At 33.7% G+C, this 20,978-nt stretch overlaps 1 protein-coding gene across 3 annotated transcripts in view; it reads right to left on the minus strand.

Annotated features, from left to right (window-relative positions):
- Positions 1 to 20,978, minus strand: part of LOC129216001 (calcium-activated chloride channel regulator 1-like) — an 82,983-nt gene that overhangs the window by 39,193 nt on the left and 22,812 nt on the right. For 2 of the 3 annotated variants that reach the window (XM_054850136.1, XM_054850137.1), the window contains exons 5-9: positions 18,820 to 18,938; positions 16,921 to 17,044; positions 14,270 to 14,482; positions 8,262 to 8,570; positions 3,016 to 3,204 (exon numbers count right to left, since the gene is read on the minus strand). In XM_054850136.1, coding sequence (XP_054706111.1) covers positions 3,016 to 3,204; positions 8,262 to 8,570; positions 14,270 to 14,482; positions 16,921 to 17,044; positions 18,820 to 18,938 — 954 coding nt within the window. The remainder of the gene's footprint in view (positions 1 to 3,015; positions 3,205 to 8,261; positions 8,571 to 14,269; positions 14,483 to 16,920; positions 17,045 to 18,819; positions 18,939 to 20,978) is intronic. The other variant, XM_054850138.1, reaches the window with a different exon arrangement.

The raw sequence follows: 20,978 nt of genomic DNA on the forward strand, positions 1-20,978 counted from the left end.
ATGACATCAACTTCATCATCGCAGTTTAAAGATTACCGTTGTTGGAAGTCTGGTGCAGTTTAAATAATGACTATACTGCAATTTTCACGAAATGCGTAGTTGGCACTTTACCATTCACGACTACTTATCTGTCTGAAATGAACTTCCCAACTTATGTATCAACACAAAATTATTATGTAGTACCACAGTGGATTTGCTAAATCTCACTTGAATATTCATCTTTGATCCAAAAAGCCAAATATTAACTAAGGAAATGTGCGGCAAAGTGAAATATAGCTAGGATAAATTACGTTTTCCAAAACGAACAAATTGGTAATTTTTTTTTAAATTACTGCACATAAAGAGAGAGCATTGCACAATGTACAGTAGGATATGCCTCTTTTTTTTTGAGCAATTCCGATTGCTAATTGCTTTCATTTGACCGTCCTAGGCGTCTTCCTTTTTGAACACCACCGTCCTCTGCAGGCGCGGCTCCTCCGGTCCTAAGTACCCCCCCGGAATCCTTCTCCTGGTCGGTGGCATCCATGTCCTACACACCCGCACACATATACACTCACACACACGCGCGCGCCTTTACACATATACACTACACACACGCCAACGTGCGTTCACACAGGTCTACACTCGCAACCGCCCAAGAGGAGCGGCAGGCTTGGGGGTGGGGGTATGGCCAATTGTTCTAGAAACAATACCTCCAATGAGTAGGGTCCTGTTGCAGCTCGTGATTGCGAAAAGCATAATTTGAATTCAAAATTTCAGAATTCAAATTAATTTTTATTATCATTCATTAATTTTTTTTAATTAGCTTTTTTTTTTTTTTTTTGAACTTTGACTTGCACCTTTAGGATGCACTGTATTTGCAACCAAGAAATTTATTTCTCGTTATTTTTGAAAAATATTAAGGTTTAGCTATCCGGAAACGGGTTTGAAAGTTTGAAAAAAACGAGCTGATGTGTGCATCACATGACTTTCTTTTACACCAATTAAAAGTTATTTCCTCATTATTGGCAATTTTAATGTGATTCAATAGTTAACTTTCTAAATATCACCAACAATGGCCGAATTGAAACCAGATTTTTTAAAAAAAAGCCCACTTTGTCGCCATGTTGGTGACAAAACTTGGCGACCAAAAGCTTGGCTATATATTGCCAAGTGTTTGCATAAATTATAACACCACTTGAGTTTTCATTGAAATTAACATTGATTTCCCCCCAAAAGGTATAAAAAACCCCCTTTGAAACATCCGAATGCAACCAAAAAGGGAGGTGCACAACCAGACCCCACTAGGAGTCTACGTACCAAATTTCTACTTTCTAGGACATACCGTTGTTGAGTTATTCGACATACATACGCACATACGTACATACGGACGTCACGAGAAAAGACGTTGTAATTAACTCTGGGATGTCAAAATGGACATTTCGGGTGTCTATACGTTCTAAGGCACTTATCCGCGTGTGGTGGGGTTGAAAAAAAAAAAAAAAAAAAAAAAAAAAAAAAAACTCAACATCAATTCAGGGGTGAGCAAAATGGAAATTACGGGCGAATTTTGAGTGAAATTTTTTTCGCGAATACAATATTTTCTATCTTGCAAAAGGAAGTAAAAAGGCAAAAATGGCAATTTCCAAATTTTTTTCTGAAAATACAACTGTTTAAGATTCTTGTTCTAAAACCATTCAAATGCTTTCTTTTAACACTCTTTTATCTTTATGATTAACGACATTTCTTTTTTATGCGGAAATAAAACGTACATTTTCGTGAAATTTACCAAAAACCGATTTTTTTTTTACAATTTTTTGTACATTGCAATATTTTGCCTTTTATGGTTCGGTAAATATTTGTTTTCGCAATAAATGTGCACTGTGCATCTCTTTGTTGGAAACGCAAATATATTTTATTGCATTAACAACCGAGAATCCACCACAAGGAGGTGGCTGCACTTCAAGCTCCACTTTGCCCTTCCCATCCACTCAACCAAGAAGGATAGTCATTACAAGACTTAAGTTTGCACTTACTGTATGATTTTAAATGAATCTCAGCAATCTTCGGTTGTTGATGCGCGCCAGCGAGAAGGGGGTGGATCCCCCTAGCAACAATATAAAAAAAATTACTGAAAACTCTCTCTTTACAGCTCTTGCTTTAAATTTTTCGTTTTTTTCGAATTTATCACGTTCATGCCTTTTCACAAATAATATGCACCAATTATTTATTTGTTTTACTACACAAACAAGACATTTTTATTGCACTAACAAAGAGAGAAAATAATCCGAGTGGTGTCCGAACCCACAACGCGAATCTCATAGACAGGTTGCAAATCAAGAGCTTTTACCGCGCGACATCGCGCGAGAAACACCATTTTATCTTCAAAATTGTACTTAAAAAAAATAAATCAATCATTTATATGTTTTTCTTCATATTACAATCAACCTTAATTATGTACACAAAATGTTGATTTTGATGGTGTTACTGTATTTTGTGTTGACAAAATGTCAATCAAGTCAGCTGCTATTCAGGGTTTCTTTGTTGGACGGCGATGGAAAGTCACTCCACATCTCCCACGAAAACCGAGAAGGTCTTGTTACCATTCGGGGGAGAAGTGGAGGAGTTGTCTTCAGCTGTCTACTCAAACCATATAGTGTAAGGTACCTCCAACAATTTCAGTTTTTTGAACAATGATACTTTTCTACAGAATTCGTGTAACGTTACGCCCATTAATACTGGTGATCTTACATATTTTTTTTTTTTTTTTTGCTGTGTTTTTTTTGCAGCGATTCGGCCAACATGATTGCTATCTAGGGACTTCTTAGTGGCGGCTCTTAGTTAATACACATCTATAGAAGGGGCAAATCTAACCTGGCAGCGTTGTAATACTGTGATTAGAATGTGCGTAGCCTTCACAGTGCTGCCAGGTTAGGTTTGCGCCGACTATAGACACTTATTTTAAACAAGCAAAATGAAAATTTTATTAGTTTATTTACTTTTAATTTACGGAAAACAACAATAATAATTTCTTACCGGCTTGAATTGAACTGCTGCGAGGTTCGAAGACCCGACTAGCGTGTTCAAAGTTAACACGGTATTGCCTTGTTTGCAGATTATGTTCTGTGAGTCACTGAAATCAGCCAGCCAGATTACAACTGCTTCGGTATTGCTATCAACGGGAATTGTCATTTCTGGGTCATAACTTAAGTATCCGGTTTGTACCTGGGAAATCAAAATTAACTGTTATTAGCTTTCTAAATGCAAGAAATCATAAGCTCGATGATAAAAAAAAAAAAAGGTGAGATGATTAAAAATATTTAAATTAAAGTCACAAATTTTTGCAAAAAGATTTTAAAATGAAGATCAAAATATGATTATATTTACAATTAAACTTACAATAAATTAATTTTCTTAGAATTTCAATGCTACAATAAATTAAATGAGGAGTTCACATCTTGAAAGATAGTTCCTACATTCCCCTCTCCACACTCTCTTTCTGTCTTATTATAATACTAGAAAATCGCCCGTCATATTATGATGGGTGAAAACTTGTTTCTACATTTGAACGAAGCAATTTAACCCTAACTCCAGTGGATTAACCCTAAACTCCAATAGATAGCGTTACTGGTGACCATTTTTTGGTTTTTTCATTCCCCTGAAATGAGTCTTACCAGTAAGACAGCTAAGTTACTGGTTCAACTTTGCCACAATAAAGCATTCCTCTGCATGTCAAACATTAGCAAAAAATAAAAAAATATTACCAAACTATTCTGCCATGGAGCGAGTGTCATTGTTTATGACGTCAGAAGCGTTACTGAATCATTTGCTATTAATATATATATATATATATATATATATATATATATATATATATATATATATATATATATATATATATATATATATATATATATATATATATATATATATATATATATATATATATATATATATATATATATATATATATATATATATATATATATATATATATATATATATATATATATATATATATATATATATATATATATATATATATATATATATATATATATAAGGATTAAGGGTTAAAAATCCTTTTTATTAATTAATTAATTTTTTTTCTAAGTAAGAGACGCAAGCTTTCAATGTGTTAGCTTAATTATGAGTCTGGCCCCTTTATTGCTTTGACTATTTCGAAAAAAAAAATCTTGCATTTATTTAACACGGAAGTAATTGAACTCTAATTACCAATAGTATGTTCCTCCCTGGTTCTAAACATGATGCCTTAAATTCCATGGGAGAGTTATTGGTGTTCATCTAAAGTATTTTTATTTTTCACTTGATTTTTCCCATTCCAGACGGAATTCAGAGAAATTTCAGCTTACTTACTACGGAATGTAAGTTCAAAAAAATACAGGGCTTCTGCTTTTTTGTTTTTAGAAATTAAGCACTGGTCTTACCTTTCATAATAGACATTTCAAAAGAAACATTCTGACAAATTCAAAGAAAATATTAGCTGATTAGAAGCTAAGAGTTGTAAATTGATTTTTGAGTACAATGTCAACAAAGTACAAACCAGAGGTTGGCTATCATTGACTAGTTCTTCTAAATCTTGCTGCATAGCAGCACCTGCCAGGGCTGCAACACTTAAGAGAAAAACCATTACGTGCACCTTTACATTTTTCAATGAACTCGTTTGGATGACATGGAGGACACGTGATTTAATTGGAATCTTATATAATTAAAAACTGAGCATATGTATCTCTGTATGTACCTATGTATCTATGTAGTCATCTATGTCCAAGTTTCTTCTCCCGAACGACAGTGAACTGACCATCGAACCAGGATTCGTTGGATTCGTAATCTTCCCGTCTTTATGTTTGGCTATTTAACATAATCCTCCGATAATAATTAGCGGAGATATCAATTAAAAACTATTGATTATGACATTTAGATTTCGATATAAAATCCCTATTTTTCGAAGTTTTCCTCGATTCAAAATTATTATTCAATGCTTCATCTCAACTTTCCGCAACAATGCTTTTATTAAAATTCATAGCTTGAAGAAAATCATTGAGACGGAAGATCTGTTGCCATTTTTTCTCTCGAATATGAGCAAATAAAATTCTGGCTTTTGTTTTAAAGACTTTTCCTGTAATCGAGGGAATTAAAATGTTTACTTTTTGGTTAGTTTTCCGAAATCACAGTTTTACCGATTTTTTTTTTTTTTTTTTCAAGCCTGATTGCTGAACACGCGTCACTTGACATAACTTTCATTTTCAAGGTGGACCGAGCAAAGCCAGGCGACGCAGCTAGAGGCAGAAATAAAATGTGAAGAACTATTTCTAGTCTGTCCAGTAGATGCCACAGCTTTATACTACATCTACAGGACAAGCTAAAATAATTTTTCCCATTTTATTTCGGCACATATTCGCGTCGTCCCATTCCTCTCAATTCTCCCCTGCATTTGCTTTTGCACGGCCATGCGATGGTTATTAAATAACGAAGGATGGCTGTATTTCATTTAAGTTAAATTAACTGAACTTTAAAATATATATCAAAAACAAACTGTTACAGTTTGAAACGAGTTTTTTATTTTTCTGTAAAGAAACAAGCAACGATAAAATTAAAAATTTAAAAAAACCCCGACTGAGTCGCAACTGTAGAATCAAGAAGGAAAATTGAAAATCCTTTTAAAAGCCTTACATTATTCAAAATCAATGTCAAGTATTTTATTTGCTATTAAATAGAAACTGGCAACAGATAAAAATTTTACATCATTGCGTTGTAATTTCCTTGTCGGTCAACAGTGAAGTCGGTGATCAATCGTTTGAATAAAGGCTTAGTCGTTATTGAAATCTGCTTTAAAAAACGTTATTATTCGAAGTCTATGTAACATGGAAGTTCCAAACACATTCCATCAGACGCGGAAAAAAAAATTCTTGATTTTGGTATTAAATTTTAAATTTTTAAAATATGTTTTCACTGCAAAAATCACGAAAAATCTTTTAGAGGTTTTTGATTAATATCTTCGTTAATTAATGTCATCCAACCAAATGTAATTAAGTCATCTCGATCAACTCTCTTTTCGAACAAAATATTTTTTTTCAAAATCGGTCCATCCGTTTAGGTGCTAGAGTGCCACAGACAGATGCACATACACACAGATATATAGACACGTCAAACCTATAACCCCCCTCCTTTGTGTGTCGGGGGTTAAAAATACACTCTCTGAAACGCATCACTTACGTGGAGGAGCCTTGAACTGCAAGACAAATGTCATAGTTTACGACGATTCTTGCCTTACTCGGTCAGTCATGCTCAAATCTCATGAAATTTTCGTCAGTTTGACGAAAAGTCTACTCAGTTTGATAAAACGTGTAATCGGACCATTTTTCACGAAACCATTTCGTCAAATACGACGAAAATTTCGTGAGATTTGAGCATGCGTTTTTACCAGGAAACAGTGCTATAGTATAATAATGAAAAAATCTAAAGCAGCAAAAAAAAAGGGTGTACAAAAACGAGTTTCTAGACGCATAAATTACACAGGGCAACAGTGATTTTGGTGCTGGGGTTTTTGGAACTGATTTCGAATAAATTTGGTACCCTGAGTTCAAATATGACATCAGTTTTTGCCCAGAAGCTCAAAATAACATTTAAATATACATAAAACAGGTTGAAGTTACATGTATAGATCAAATAAAACAGAAAACAGGGATTTTTTATTCCTATTGTATTGTACAAATAATAAGAGATTGATTACCAAGCACTACAATCAGGCTCTTGGACATGGGTCCCCAATTTTTAAGAGCCTCAAAATGACTAAAATTGTAGTTGTCTTACTTAAGAAAACTTTACCTTAATTTTCTTTCATTTTCGCCTTTATTTATTTACCTTTTTTACGCGTACTTAAGTATGGGATACTCTGTTTCCCAACAAATATTTTGAACGAGTTGTAAAACACTTCAACACCCCTGAAATAGTGGTTCCCCATTAATGTTTATAAGGTTTGACTTTAGAGGACCCCACAAAAAATGTTTACTTCAGGTCACCCGCTATATTAATCAGGCCCTGAAAAATACTGTATACAAAGATCCAGCTCATCACACATCACAAGAAGCGAATATATTCAAGACAAGAACTTACAAATTGACCTTAACATATTGAAGCGTTATTACTAAACTTGTCAAACTTTTACTGCATCTGTTGAATTTTCCTTTAAGTTACTAGACTGCAGGCTGACAATAGGGTAAATATACCAGAAGCAATCCTTGTTTAAGAAGCCTACACTTGCTTTAGAAGTGCGTAAAATGGAGCTAAAACTGCACATTTTGGGTAAAACAGCAACATTTATCTAAAAAAGTAGAGCAGCTAGAGAAAAACTAATTTCATATTTCGATTCAGAGCCCCAAAATCAGTTCTCAAACTCTGGACACCAAAGAAAAAAAAGTTTTTTGTTGGCCTGTGTTATTTGCCCTCGTGTCTCCGTTATAGAAATATGAAATTTAAAATTCTGCCGAGAAACTTTAAATGAGTCTCCTAGCGAGTTTGGAGAGAAACGGAAGACATCTTTCCCAAGCTTTCCAGATGGAAGTCCTGCCACATGCAGACGGGGAAATCGCAGGTTTCGTCCGAGCTGGATAAATTAAAAGTAAAACAGTAAAGTTACCGGATCGAGTTCAGCCTTGTCACAATAAAGTTTAATATAACTTTCCCTGCATGTTAAACATTATTAAAACGTATTATCAAATTATCATGCCGTGGTGCGAGGTTCATTGTTGAAGCACGCAGGTTACTCGATCATTGACTTATTTATAGGAGGACTAGAAAGTCGCCAGTCAAGGTATGGCGGGTGAAAATTGCTTCTACTCTTTAACATTTGAACGAAGCAATTACCTGTTTGATGATGTTTTGATGTTTGAAATTTTAACCCTCACTCCAGTGGATAGCGTTAATTTTCAACCACTTTTTCGTTTTTCCATTCCCCTGGAATGACACAGTCTTACCAGTGAAACAGTATAGTTACCGGATCGAGTTAAGCTTTGTCCCAATAAAGCTTCTCCCTGCATGTTAAAAATTACAAAACATATTATCAAATTATCATTCCGGGGCGCGAGTTTCGTTGTTGAAACTCGCGGGTTACTCGATCATTGGCTATTATTTGTTTGAGGATATCTCGATAACGCGGCAAATATTTTTTGCGCCAACAAAGCAATTCGTATGGTTCCCTGGTAAGAGCATAATAAAGTTTTAAAAAGGAAATCAAAAATATAAACGTAAAAACTTATTACCGTAGACGTTACGGTGTCTTTAACCTTGCTCGGAAGCAAGTTTTCCATCCCTTCATATATTCTTGCAAAAACATCAGCTTTTTCTTCGCTGTTTGGGACTTCCCAAATTTTCCCACAAGCTGATGCTTCTAAGTACCTCTGGAAGCCAACAACTGAAGCTCCGCTATCAACAAAAGCTATAACGTGCAGACATACTTGAGACGCTCGTAATTTGTTGATAATATTCTCATTTTCTTCTGGATCGGTAGAGGCAATGATGACAATAGATCCACCCATCTCCGGGGACTCATCATCAGGAGCAGAAAGAACCTAAATTGAATAAGACCTTAAATTTTAACTACTGATTAAAAAGTGCGTTTAACTGTGGTAAAATAAGAAGTTGTAAAGATAAATGCTCATTTTGCCTTTCAAATTTTAGCTGATAGCAATGGGGTCGTTTCCAAAATTTTAATAGTATTTTTTTCTGAAAGAACATGCTTAAAAACATAGGATCTAATCATTTTTTAAATAATTTGTTTAAGTTTAATATTTTAAAAAAATTACTTAAATAATTGCGCTTTCACTGCTTATATTTCTTGCCGATGACATCACAAATGATGAAATGCCATTCTGTGTTGCCATTCACAGAGCAAAATATTTAATTCGCATCTTTACTCACGTGTATTGGCAACGATGTGGTTGATAGCAAGCGTAGAGCGAAATTTTAATTCGCTTCTTGATTATCATAACGTGGAAACGCGGTACAAAATGCGACAAAGAGCATCATTTGTGACGTCAAGACCACGCCTTGTTTGTAAAATCGGACGTTTTAAAAAAATAATTAAAAAATAACTGTTGAGAAAATAAAAGAATTTTCTGGGTCCATGTTATCATTATTTTTTTGCTTATTCTATCAATTTCAGTGACTAGAAGTACTACCTTTGATTGAAAGAAACAACCCCATTCAGAAAACCTAAATCTTACTACCTTTTACATAGTTTTGGAAGTATTGTAATCGCGAAAAAATTTCACTCATTTTGCTCGCTTCCGAACGATTTTTTTTTTTTTTTTTTTTTTTTTTTTTTTTTTTGGCTCGTCTGCACGTGTATGTACTAACTAAGAACGTATGGGCTGCCGAAATATCCATTATGAAGATCCCCGAGCTAATCATCCTGAGTTTTCTCGTGGCGTCTGTATGTGTGTATGCATGTACGCATGTACATATCTATCTCGCATAACGCAAAAGCGGTATGCCTTAAAAGGTTGAAATTTAGTACATAGAATTTGAGTTGGACCTAGTTGTCTACCAAAACTTTTGATGCCATTCGAACAATCCCAAAAGGGTATTTTACACTTCTTTTTTTTCCAGCAAATCTGTTAATTTCAATGCAAACTTAAGTGACATTTAATTTGGCGACTTTTCGACAAGATTTCGATCGCCATGGTTTTTTTTTTTTTTTTTTTTTTTGTGAAAAAAAATGTTTTTTTTTTTCGAATATAGTTTTAATTTGGCGATATTTAGCAAGTAATCTATTGAATCACGTTAAAAGTGTCGATATTTGAAAAATGAATAGCTGAAAAAGTGAATCGCCAAAAGTCCAAAAGCTTCGCCAAATTCGATGAGATTATGATTACCATAGAACTCTCAACTACAATCATGATAACAAACTATCACGTTTTATTTCGAACTAAACCCTCTGAACATTTTACATCCACCACCAAGCTCCAGGTTTGCATTTTTCTTTCCTTTGTTTTTCCTCCTCTTTCAGAGCTTTTTCAACATCATCTTGAAATGTCTGAATTTCTTTCAAAAAATCTGTCGGATCATTCACTACCGAAATAGGCGGCCACTCTTCTTCTATAAAAGATGTATAATCCTGAGGCATTAAGTAATATTCAACATACTTCCCTACAGTTATGAAAAATGGCTCATTATAAATACTTTCTAATTCAGTTCGAGGAAGAAGAATTCCAATGGGGGAGATTTCATTCATTTTCTCTTCAATATCTTTACTTTCAAACTGTACAAATGAAGCTATTGCAAAAAACATTCTTTCTAGTTTCACTATTTTATTGGCAATTTCCGCTATTTCACCTTCGGCTATTGATTCTTCGTTACTTTCAGTATCATCTATGAATCTTGGACACCGTATTAAGCAGCAGTTCCATTTTTCAAAACGGCGGCAAATAGTTCCACAACTTCTAACTACTTTTGCATTAATAATTTTCGTCGCTTGAACTAATTTTTCCGTTTGATCAACCACATTCAGCAGAGAAGCATCTGAACTTTCAGCAATGTGATGGAAGAGATTACCATCTATGATCAATAGACCACTAACTTTCGAAGACTCATCCAGAATAGATTGCTGGATCGTTTCCATCACGGATTCCATGTCCTGCTTTATTAAATCTCCATCAGAAGATTGTAATTTACCAATTATTATGATTCGCCGTAAATGTTCTGTTAACCCATTTTCAGCAAGGGTTTTCTTAAACTTGTCACTACACGTTGAACAATATACATTATAGAGGTCCGAAATTGTATGTGAAGAAGACGAAAGTGCATTTTCGTGAGACATAGTAAACAGAAACTAGCTTTATAATTTCACGCAAATTTCAAGAAAATCAATACATTTCTTGAAAACGTTGCCAAAATAAAAACTGGAACTTTAAAGATAAATGCAAACCGTGTTTTGTATTACGAAAAGTATTCAAATGTTTTGCTAAATGAAAAATACTCAAGAATCATTCAGCATTTTTATTTTAAACTACAATTACCGAAAATATATTCTTTATTAGAGTTCGCCGAAGATGTGGAACAAAAAATATTCTCACGCAGTTGCAGAATTTTAAAACAAAATGCACGAAATGAACATGAAACTAAGTAAAGAGATAATTTCAATAATATTGAACATAATATACTAGTTAAGAAAGTAATCTTTCTTAACTTGTAAATTGAACAACCATTTCTATTTGTTTGTTTGTTTATTTGTTTGTTTCAATTTTGAATGAGTACAGAAATGCATGGTAAATCGTTATCAGAATCATATCAATAAAATATTTGAACCATTGAACAGTATATCATGCAAACTAAAAGTTAATGCAAGGTCATAAGATTTCACGAACATATTCAATACAAAAGGCAACCATTCCATTCTTGTCGATCCATTTTATCCACAGTTTCTCTCTACCAAAGACCATAATAAATATGACTTTAGCATATCTCGCTCATTTGGAAGAAGAGTGCCACAATACGAAGAAATGAAATTTTACAGGAGAAGTGTTTGAAGTTTAACTCTTCAGGAAATTCTCTGCACGAAACGTAAATTTGATGTGCTTGCTCTCCACAGGGTTCGCTGTTATATGTCAGTCGATATATATCATGATATATAGCACGATATATATCTGATATTTATTTTGAAAACAGCATGATATTTCGATACTTTTTATATTTATTTTTTCAACTATGGTATTTTTAATATAAAAGTTATTATAATCATAGTAATATTGCACATTTATTATTACAAATAACCAAAAAGTTATGTACCGTATTTTTATGATGCAATCATACATCATTAATACAGCAAAGTAATGTGATATTCCTTTTTCAATTCATATTAATTTTTATTATTTGTAATGTCGCAATTTTAATTCATATTATAAGGGCCTAATTAAATATTAAGCGTTGGTCAGAAAAAAGAAAATGTCTTATGACTATGCACCGACTAATGCACATTTTTTATTTCTGAATCATATAACTGTATAAAAGTACCTAACTGAAGAAAAATGAGTGAAACAGCCAATGCTAAATTAACTCCATTAAAATTGATTAAAATGTAAAACGGTATACTATCTTATACATATAAAATCTGAGTATCTATCTATCTATCTATGTCCAAGCTTCTTCTCCCGAACGACAGTGAACTGACCATCGAACCAGGTATCGATGGATTCGTAATCCTCCCGTCTTCATGTTTGGCTATTTAACATAATCCTCCGATAATAATTAGCGGAGATATCAATTAAAAACTATTAATTATGACTCTTACTTAGATTTCAAAATCAAATCCCTATTTTTCGAAGGCTTTCCTCCATTCAAATTATTATTCAGTGCTTCAACTCAACTTTCCGGATGAACGCTTTTATTAAAATTTACAGCGTGAAGAAAATCATTGAGATGAAAGATCTGTTGCCATTTTTTTTCTCGAATATGAACAGGTAAAATTCTTGTTTTTGTTTTGAGGCTTTTCCTGTAATCAGGGGATTTAAATTGTTTACTTTTTTGGGGGGTTTTCCGCAATCTGCCGCAAAACTACACTGACTTTTTTTTTTTTTTTTGTTCAAGCCTGATTGTTAAATACGCGTCACATGACATAACTTTCATTTTCGAGGAGGACCGTGCACGTCGTAAAGTAAATGAGTGATTTACAAGTTATTTGAGTTCTTTGAGGGTTTGTACCTGGAAAACGGATTGATGTAATTCTTGTGAGGGTATTTGAGGTGTTTTGGCAAAAATATGTTTTACTGGTGTTTTGCAAACCTTGCTTTACGCGCATTTATTTATTCCTTAACGCGTTAGAAACTAGTGTCAGTGTACTACAAAAGCATCAACTGGACTGCTCTTACATTTTTTAGGTAGCCCGTGCAACGCCGGGCACGCAGCTAGTCTTATACTAATAAAATCTGAGTATCTATCTATCTATGTCCAAGCTTCTTCTCCCGAACGACAGTGAACTGACCATCGAACCAGGTATCGATGGATTCGTCATATTCCCGTCTTCATGTTTGGCTATTTAACATAATCCTCCGATAATAATTAGCGGAGATATCAATTAAAAACTATTAATTATGACTCTTAGATTTCAAAATCAAATCCCTATTTTTCGAAGGCTTTCCTCCACTCAAATTATTATTCAGTGCTTCATCTCAACTTTCCATTACAATGCTTTTATTAAAATGTATAGCGGGTGAAGAAAATCATTGAGATGAAAGATCTGTTGCCATTTTTTTTCTCGAATATGAACAGGTAAAATTCTTGTTTTTATTTTGAGGCTTTTCCTGTAATCAGGGGATTTAAAATGTTTACTTTTTGGGGTTTTCCGCAATCTGCCGCAAAATTTCAGTGACTTTTTTTTTTTTTTTTGGTTCAAGCCTGAGTGTTGAACTCGCGTCACTTGATATAACTTTCATTTTTTAGGTAGCCCGTGCAACGCCGGGCACGCAGCTAGTATTAGATATAAATAACGAAAGAAACCTTAATTTTAAGTTTACATATTGTAGTAATAATATCAGAAAATAAAGAGTGATTTGAGGATGCATTTACTATTTAAAGACTTTAGTTTGTGCTGATTGAAAATATCGGAGGGATATCAAAATGTCCGATACATATCAAAATATCGGATGTTTTCAATATTTCCGAAAATGTTAGATGTTTTCGAACCCTGGCTCTCCTGTGGTTAATATTAGAACAAAGAATCAGTCATTATTTTCCAAAGAGGATAACGTCATTTGAAGCCCCTTAAGAGAGAAAAAAAAAAGAAAATTAAAAATAATAATAATATGAATTCTTAAATTTTGAATTCAAATTATGTTTTTCGCAATCACTAGTTGCGACAGGACCCTACTCATTGGTTACTACTCTACTCACTTGTTTCTAGACACGGCTCTTGTCCCTCCAAGTCTACCCTCCTGTTGAACGGAGACGTGTGTATTATTCGTGTATGTGTAGGCTTTTGTGTGTGCGTAGACCTGTCTGTATGCACGTTGGCGTGTGTGTATGTGCGTGAGTGCGTATGTGTATGAGCGTGCATTTGTCTAGGACATGGACGCCACCGACCAGGAGCGGCTACCGGAGGACGGAGCCGCGCCAGCAGGTGACGGTGGAGGTTGAAAAAGGCACGGAACATCAAAGACGGTCAAATGAGAACAATAAGCAATCGTGATTGCTCAAAAATCTCGTACGTGGCACCCTTCTTCCAAACGAGCGATATATTTGCATAAGATTAGATATCTAAATTGAGTCACCTTACCTCTAGCCCTTTTTCAATGGCACAAGACGAACAAGCTTCAAGTGGATTAGTGAAATCGGATACTACAGCAACATCTCTGCCTTCTGGCCAAGCATTCAATTTTGTAAGAGGCTTTCTTACAGTTACTTTATCCTGGTACGAGATTAAGGCATATTCACTGCCATCTGGAAGATCATACACGAATCGTCTAATTGCATTGAAAATGATCTCTTTCTAAAGCAGGGGAAGAAGAAAAGAAAAGTAGGGAAATGTTTTGTGAATTACTACATGAAATAAAAAGCACTATTTAATGATCAGCATTGAAGAACACAATTAAAACGGCGCTTTTATGCTTATATTAGTGAGCGACTCCCAATTTCAACCCCCCGACGCGACAAGGAAAGGGGCAAGTTTGACCATGGCCCCAATTAATTCTTATAGGCCTTGGCAATCGCTGAAACCCATGGCAACAAAGAGGGCGATTCTGGGCACCCATGTTTCCATTACTTTGCCATTGATTGGTGGATGCGGGGGTTTCCCGGTTCCTCTTGCGGACAAAATGGGCGACGTCCAATCAACAAAAAAAAAATATATATATAAACAAACTTTGAAACATTTATTATGATTGGTGGATGCATGAACTGCATTGAAACGTTGACATTGATTAGTGGATGAATGAGCTGCATCGGATTTAACACAGAACTCATAATCAACTTTCATCACAATGATTGGTTTTGCATATATTTGGGATTCGAGGAATTTTTTTCAGGTCATAGCATTTAGTCGAAAAAAAATTCTGATTTTTCTTTTTTTTTTTTTTTTTTTGCGAGTTCAAGCAACATTTTTCAAAAAAGTGTTTCCAGTTTAGTTTTTATTATTTTTTATGACAATTGTTTTTTTATGTATAGTTTAACTTAAAGTTCATACAGCAACAAGAATTTTTGTGTAAAATATTAGTTATAAGTGTTTAAGAGGAGGGGTCTCACTTAGCACGTAAATTTTGTATAAGGGGTAAGAGGGTCTCCTCACTTATGGGGTAAGTGGGTCTCCTCTAATAATGGAGATTTCGAAATCAAAAGCAACTCTAATTAAATATTTGTATTAGTGTAATACAAGACAACTGTGATGACCAAGTAGGAATTGATAGATCAGCTGCTAAAGCTGGTGATTATTCAGTAAGTTACCGCCCTGGTGATTATATATTTGTTAAACTTACATCAAAGTAAACCATAAAGTATTATGTAGATCTAATGATGGGAGTTGATGATACAAATTAAAAAAAAAAATACTGTTGCAGAAACGAAAAGAAATTGTGAGTTTTATCGGCCTGGTGCAGAGGATGTTGGAACTATTACCGAGGATAAACTCACAATAGTTCTTCCTCTCTCAGCCAACTCTAAATTTAAGCAGCCATTTATTGTTTCCCTTTTTTTTTTTACAACTTACAGTTTTGGCCAATTTACCAAGGTTGTTCTTAATCAACTGTAATACGTTTATTCAACGCACCTTTACTTCAAAAGGGAAATATATACCAATAAGCTTACAATCAATTTCACAGATGTTTTTTTTTTTTTAAATTTTCCATCATACAGATTTAAAAGACAGTAACTATCTCATAATAAGTGGATGCATTTAAAAAAATTCACACTAAAAATTTACATACTTTATCAAGTAAAACTCTCCTACCCATTTTTTTAGCTACGCTTGATTTAAATTTAAATAAAAGGGGTTGACTCACTTACCCCTTATTACTGGGTAAGTGGGACACCAAACAATATTTTAGAAAATGATGATGTACTTTAATTCATTAATAATGTCCAAGATAAAATAAGACAATAAGTTTGATTTTTTTTTTTCGAAAATTTTCTATCGGGTTTCAAAAGCGAACTGTTCTCGAAAGGGGTCCCACTTACCGCAACCAGCCCCATAGCCTTTTTTTTTTAAGCAGATTTCAAATACAATTTAATCTTTTATTCACGCTATTGGTACATAATCACGGGCACATCGGCCCACGGACCGGTGCGCCCTGCTTGTGCGCGCATGAGCTCTCGAACCGGAATACATTTCCTTTTTTTTTTTTTTTTGGGCCGCTGAATCTGTGCGCATTTCCCCTCCCCCCTGTTTTTTTGCGCGCGTTGAAACCTTTTTTTTTAATTTTTTTTAAATTGAATTTTATTTATTCATTTTTTTTATTTATTATTTTTTTTTTTATTTATTTTATTTTATTTATTTATTTATTTTGCGTTTGAATAAGCGAAACTTTTTTTTTCTTCGTCCTCAAACCAATGGGCCTTCATGTTATTTTTACGCCCAAAATTCTGCGTACTTTCGATTTTTTTTTTTATGCCCTCGAACCAGTCGCTATTTAAAAGGAATAGCCAGTATACGGCCTTTTCGAGTAGTTTTTTTTTCTTTTCCGTCTTAAATTTCTCTCTTAATATTTAATTTACATTTTATTGGCTGCTTTAGATTTAAGCCAAATATACAAAGATACAAAGATGTTATGGTCGGCAGTAATTTTTGTGTGTTAAAATCAAGAAATCATCTACTTATTTTTTTTCTTACTTTTTAGTGCGAACCAAGTTAAGAGACATAGTCTTTAGATCTCCCCTGCCCCCCCCCCCCCTTTATTTTACTTCCCGTTACATTTACTCAAGATTATGATAGCTTACTTTGTCTTTATTTCGACTTGAGCTGTCCCAAGTGACAACGACTCTTGGACTTCTCTCTCGTACATAATTAAACTTAATTTCATGTTCCTCTTCAATTGAAGGTTCCTCTTCATTGTTTTGAATACTGTAAAAAGACATAATACACTTCAATGCTATGTCCAGAGTTTAGGAACACTGGAACCGTGCGTCACAGACATTTTTAGAGGGAGTCTTTTTTAAGTCTTAAATTGTAGAAAATTATTTTAAGAAAGAAGAAGTTTCTTGATCATTTCATCTGAGATTAATGCTACAATATTCACACAATATTTCCATACACTGCTTTCACGCATTTTTTTTTTTTTTTTGAAATTGAAGCATAGAATAAAATAATTTGTTTTTAAAGCAGAAACCCATTATATTTGTAACCTCCAAAGGATGAATAGCATTTGTTTTTATTATGAATAGTTTTTATAAGTTTGAGAATATTTTTCATAGTGATTTGTAGATACTACACCTGGCAGCATTGAAAAAGAAGTTTTCTTTTGCATTCCATTGTGACCGTTGCCTAGAAATCTTTTTTTTTTTTTTTTCATTTTAATTTTTCATCCAACGCTTCAAAACTACCTTCTGTATAATGTGCTCATGTGCCTAAAATTTGCAAAAAGATCTTTAGCTTGACATAACTTGTGAAGAAGCTACATACTTGAGTGCGTGCTTAGTTCATTGTATTCAAATTCATAATAGGACGAAAAACAAATGAACAGTTGATTTTTAAGAAAGACTTCCACTTAACTGAAAAATAAGAGGAATTTAAAACTAGAAGGACGAGCACACTCATTGAAATAAAATGATTTATTACCAATTCAAGGAAATTTATCCACTACATACTGTATTGACTGAAGATTAGTGATAGGTAAGTGAACGTGGGAATGCTTCATATGCACTTGATTTTGAGTTTGATCTGTATCATTTATGAGATTTTTTATGTAGCTGTGACTGACTTCTGGAGACTGGCCGGGTGGTGTGCCTAATTATATTGTACTTTATTTTATTTAAATATCAGGGAATATTTCATAAATGAGTGAATTTACAAAAAAAATTTCATACTATAAATTTATATACTTGATCGAGTAAAATCCAGCTACCTGTTTTTAGATACCTTGGTTGAAGTTTAAATAAAAAGTGGGTGGCTCACTTACCCCTTATTATGGGGTAAGTGAGTCACCTATCTGGGAAGTCCAAGATAAAATAAGTCAATACGTTACAATAAGACTTCAAAAACGAACTGTTCTAAAAAATGGGTTCCATTTACCCCAACCAACCCTATAAGCTTATTACAGTTTATAAATGAATATGCATATCGCCCTCATGCCTTCTGCTATGTGAGATGCATTTTCAGAAAATTAAAAATCCTTTTACCTACTTTCTACCTTTTAAACAAAGTTACCTAATCCCCTACCTCTTAAATTTCAGCATTTATATTCTTACTTTTTAATTTATGTGCAGTAGACCTTCTTCTACTTTGATGTCTACAGCACTGGCAGTAGTAAAAGTATACACATAAGCAGAAGTACGTGCATAAACTAAGGAAAATAGAAAACTCAAATGGATCAAAAGAAAACTGATTTTATTTTACGACAGGGGCTCCCAAATTTTTCTGACTCGCAGCACTCTTTGTAGAATTAGAATTTTCTAGAGGCACTCAAGTCTATCTGTATTATGTGTACATACGTATATATAGTGACACTGTGGGCACTTGGTGGCACCCACTTTGGGAACCCCTGTTAGCGTAAAATGTAAAAGCTCTCGAGGAAAAAAAAATCATTTTTTACATAAATGTTATATTTTGTTCGTGTATGCGTGAGAAATTCGAGACGCATATTTTTTCTGCCAACCTTATGCAAATTATATTGTACTCACGCAAAGTCCGATGAAGATCTCAAAATGTCCCATATGCTCTTTCCTCGGCACAAAATATTTTGCTTGTTAGAAGAAGTATCGTCATGCTTATGACCTCCATCCCCACATATGTGTTCAATCTATGTTGAAAAATAACAAAAATGAATTATACATACATTTGTATAACATTGAAGGTACTTATACCCATACATTTTTACGAGCAAAAACTCGGCAAATTGTTTTATGGAACAGGAGGATAACTACAAAACTTAGCAGTGTATTTAGAGCAACCTTTTTTTATTAGAAAAAAAGTAAATACAGTCACGCAGTTGGTTTTTTTCGCGATAGTCTCTCGCTATATTCTCGGTGACCGAGTGGCAGGATATCTGTTTTCTATTCCAAAAGTCGCACTTTGATTCCAGCTTGGTACACATTTAAATAAATAAATTTTGTTTAAAAAATAAAAAATAAAATTGGCAAAACGTCAAAAAATTAGCAAAATTGGTCTATCGAAAAAATACCGAATACCGTCTCCTGAACCATTTTTAATGCTTCAAATAAATAAATAAATAAATAAAATGAAGAACAAAATATGAACTTATGTGAAAGATTGCATCAATTCAAAACTGAAATATCGTATCTCCAAGTGTAGTATAGTCACAGGTGAAAATAAAACAAGAGATTTTCAATGTGTAAAAATTGAAAGTAACATCAAAAGATAAAAAACAAATAAATAAAGTCAGAGAGAGAGAGAAAAAGAGAGGGAGAGAGAACTATTAAGTAAGTAACATCGTTCAAAAGAACGGTTATTCATCTTTTAAGAGATCGTACTGCACCGTTCACTTTAAGGAGTCGGTTATTCATGAACGACATATTCTTACTACAGCATAATAGCTTCAATTCACCTTTACATGTTATTGTGGGTTATTTAATTTTTATAACTAAACTAGCATTCCCGTACCCGGCATTGCTCGGGTAATGGAATTAGAAGAGGTTAACAGTGCTTGGTGCACCTAGTTTCGAAAATCCCCTATAATAATTACTTATTACCTATAACTTTTTCTAATTTGGGGAGGATCCCGGGGCCTATGGGCTCCTTATATATATGCCCTTGTCCTTAACCGATCTTTAACTGTTACTAACGATCCTTTTAAAGTACTGATTATCTTTGCAAACACAGGCCATCTACATTTTATTGTTATACCTATGTTTAAGCAAGAACTTCTTTGTATACAACATTTTTAGTTTTTTTTCTGGTGCTAAAATTATTAAGCTGCTTGATGAACTGACTTCGGAGCAAGCTACATAAAATTGGCCGTGTGAAAAAAAAGTCTTCTCTTAAATCGATCCCCGCTACTTTTAATGTCTGTCCTTGTGACTTATTAACGGTTATTGCAAAGCAAACTTTTACAGGAGACTGCACTCTTCTAACTTCAAAAGGATAGTCCGCCTGTGATGATGTTCTTAAAACTTCGTTTCTAGTTTTGAAAAATATGAAAGCAAAAGACAGAAACATTATGATTTGACTTGAGAAAAGCCTCGAAGAATCACGCGAGAAACAAAAACAATATCAAATTTATAGTTCGCTATCGACCAAAAGTTGAGATGAAGTATACTGAATAATGATTTGAATGGAGGAAAGCCTTCGAAAATAAGGGATTTGAATTTCAATGACAGGTTTTAATTTCGCAGAAATTAAGAGGTATTAATTAATTTCTCCCGAACTAATTGAGATTTCGAAAAATCCTTTCTTAGTGGTTACTTTCGTAATCATGCGGACATGCCTGCCAAATTTCAAGTCTGAAGCTTCAGCGGTTTCGGCTGTGCGTTGATATATATATATATATATATATATATATGTATATATGTTATCTCAGGACATTGATTTTTATATATTAAGATTACGGTTATAACAAAATATTTATTTGGCCTCTTTGGCGTCGCTATAAACGAACGCGACTGTAATAACAGAATATTGTTTGCAGAAGTAAAACACTGATCCTATACCACTATTATTCCCTTTTACTTCCAAAAATTTGCATATTGAGAGTGAAATGAAAGATAAAAGATACTTATTAGGTCTTTACTTATTTATACAAACACATTTTGAATTTTACTATAAGCATTTAATGCACATAGCTTTTTTGTTAAGTTTCGAAATATCAAAATTCTGATACAAT

The sequence above is a fragment of the Uloborus diversus genome, chromosome 2 (assembly GCF_026930045.1).
Source record: "Uloborus diversus isolate 005 chromosome 2, Udiv.v.3.1, whole genome shotgun sequence".
In the NCBI taxonomy this organism is placed as follows: Eukaryota; Metazoa; Arthropoda; class Arachnida; order Araneae; family Uloboridae; genus Uloborus; species Uloborus diversus.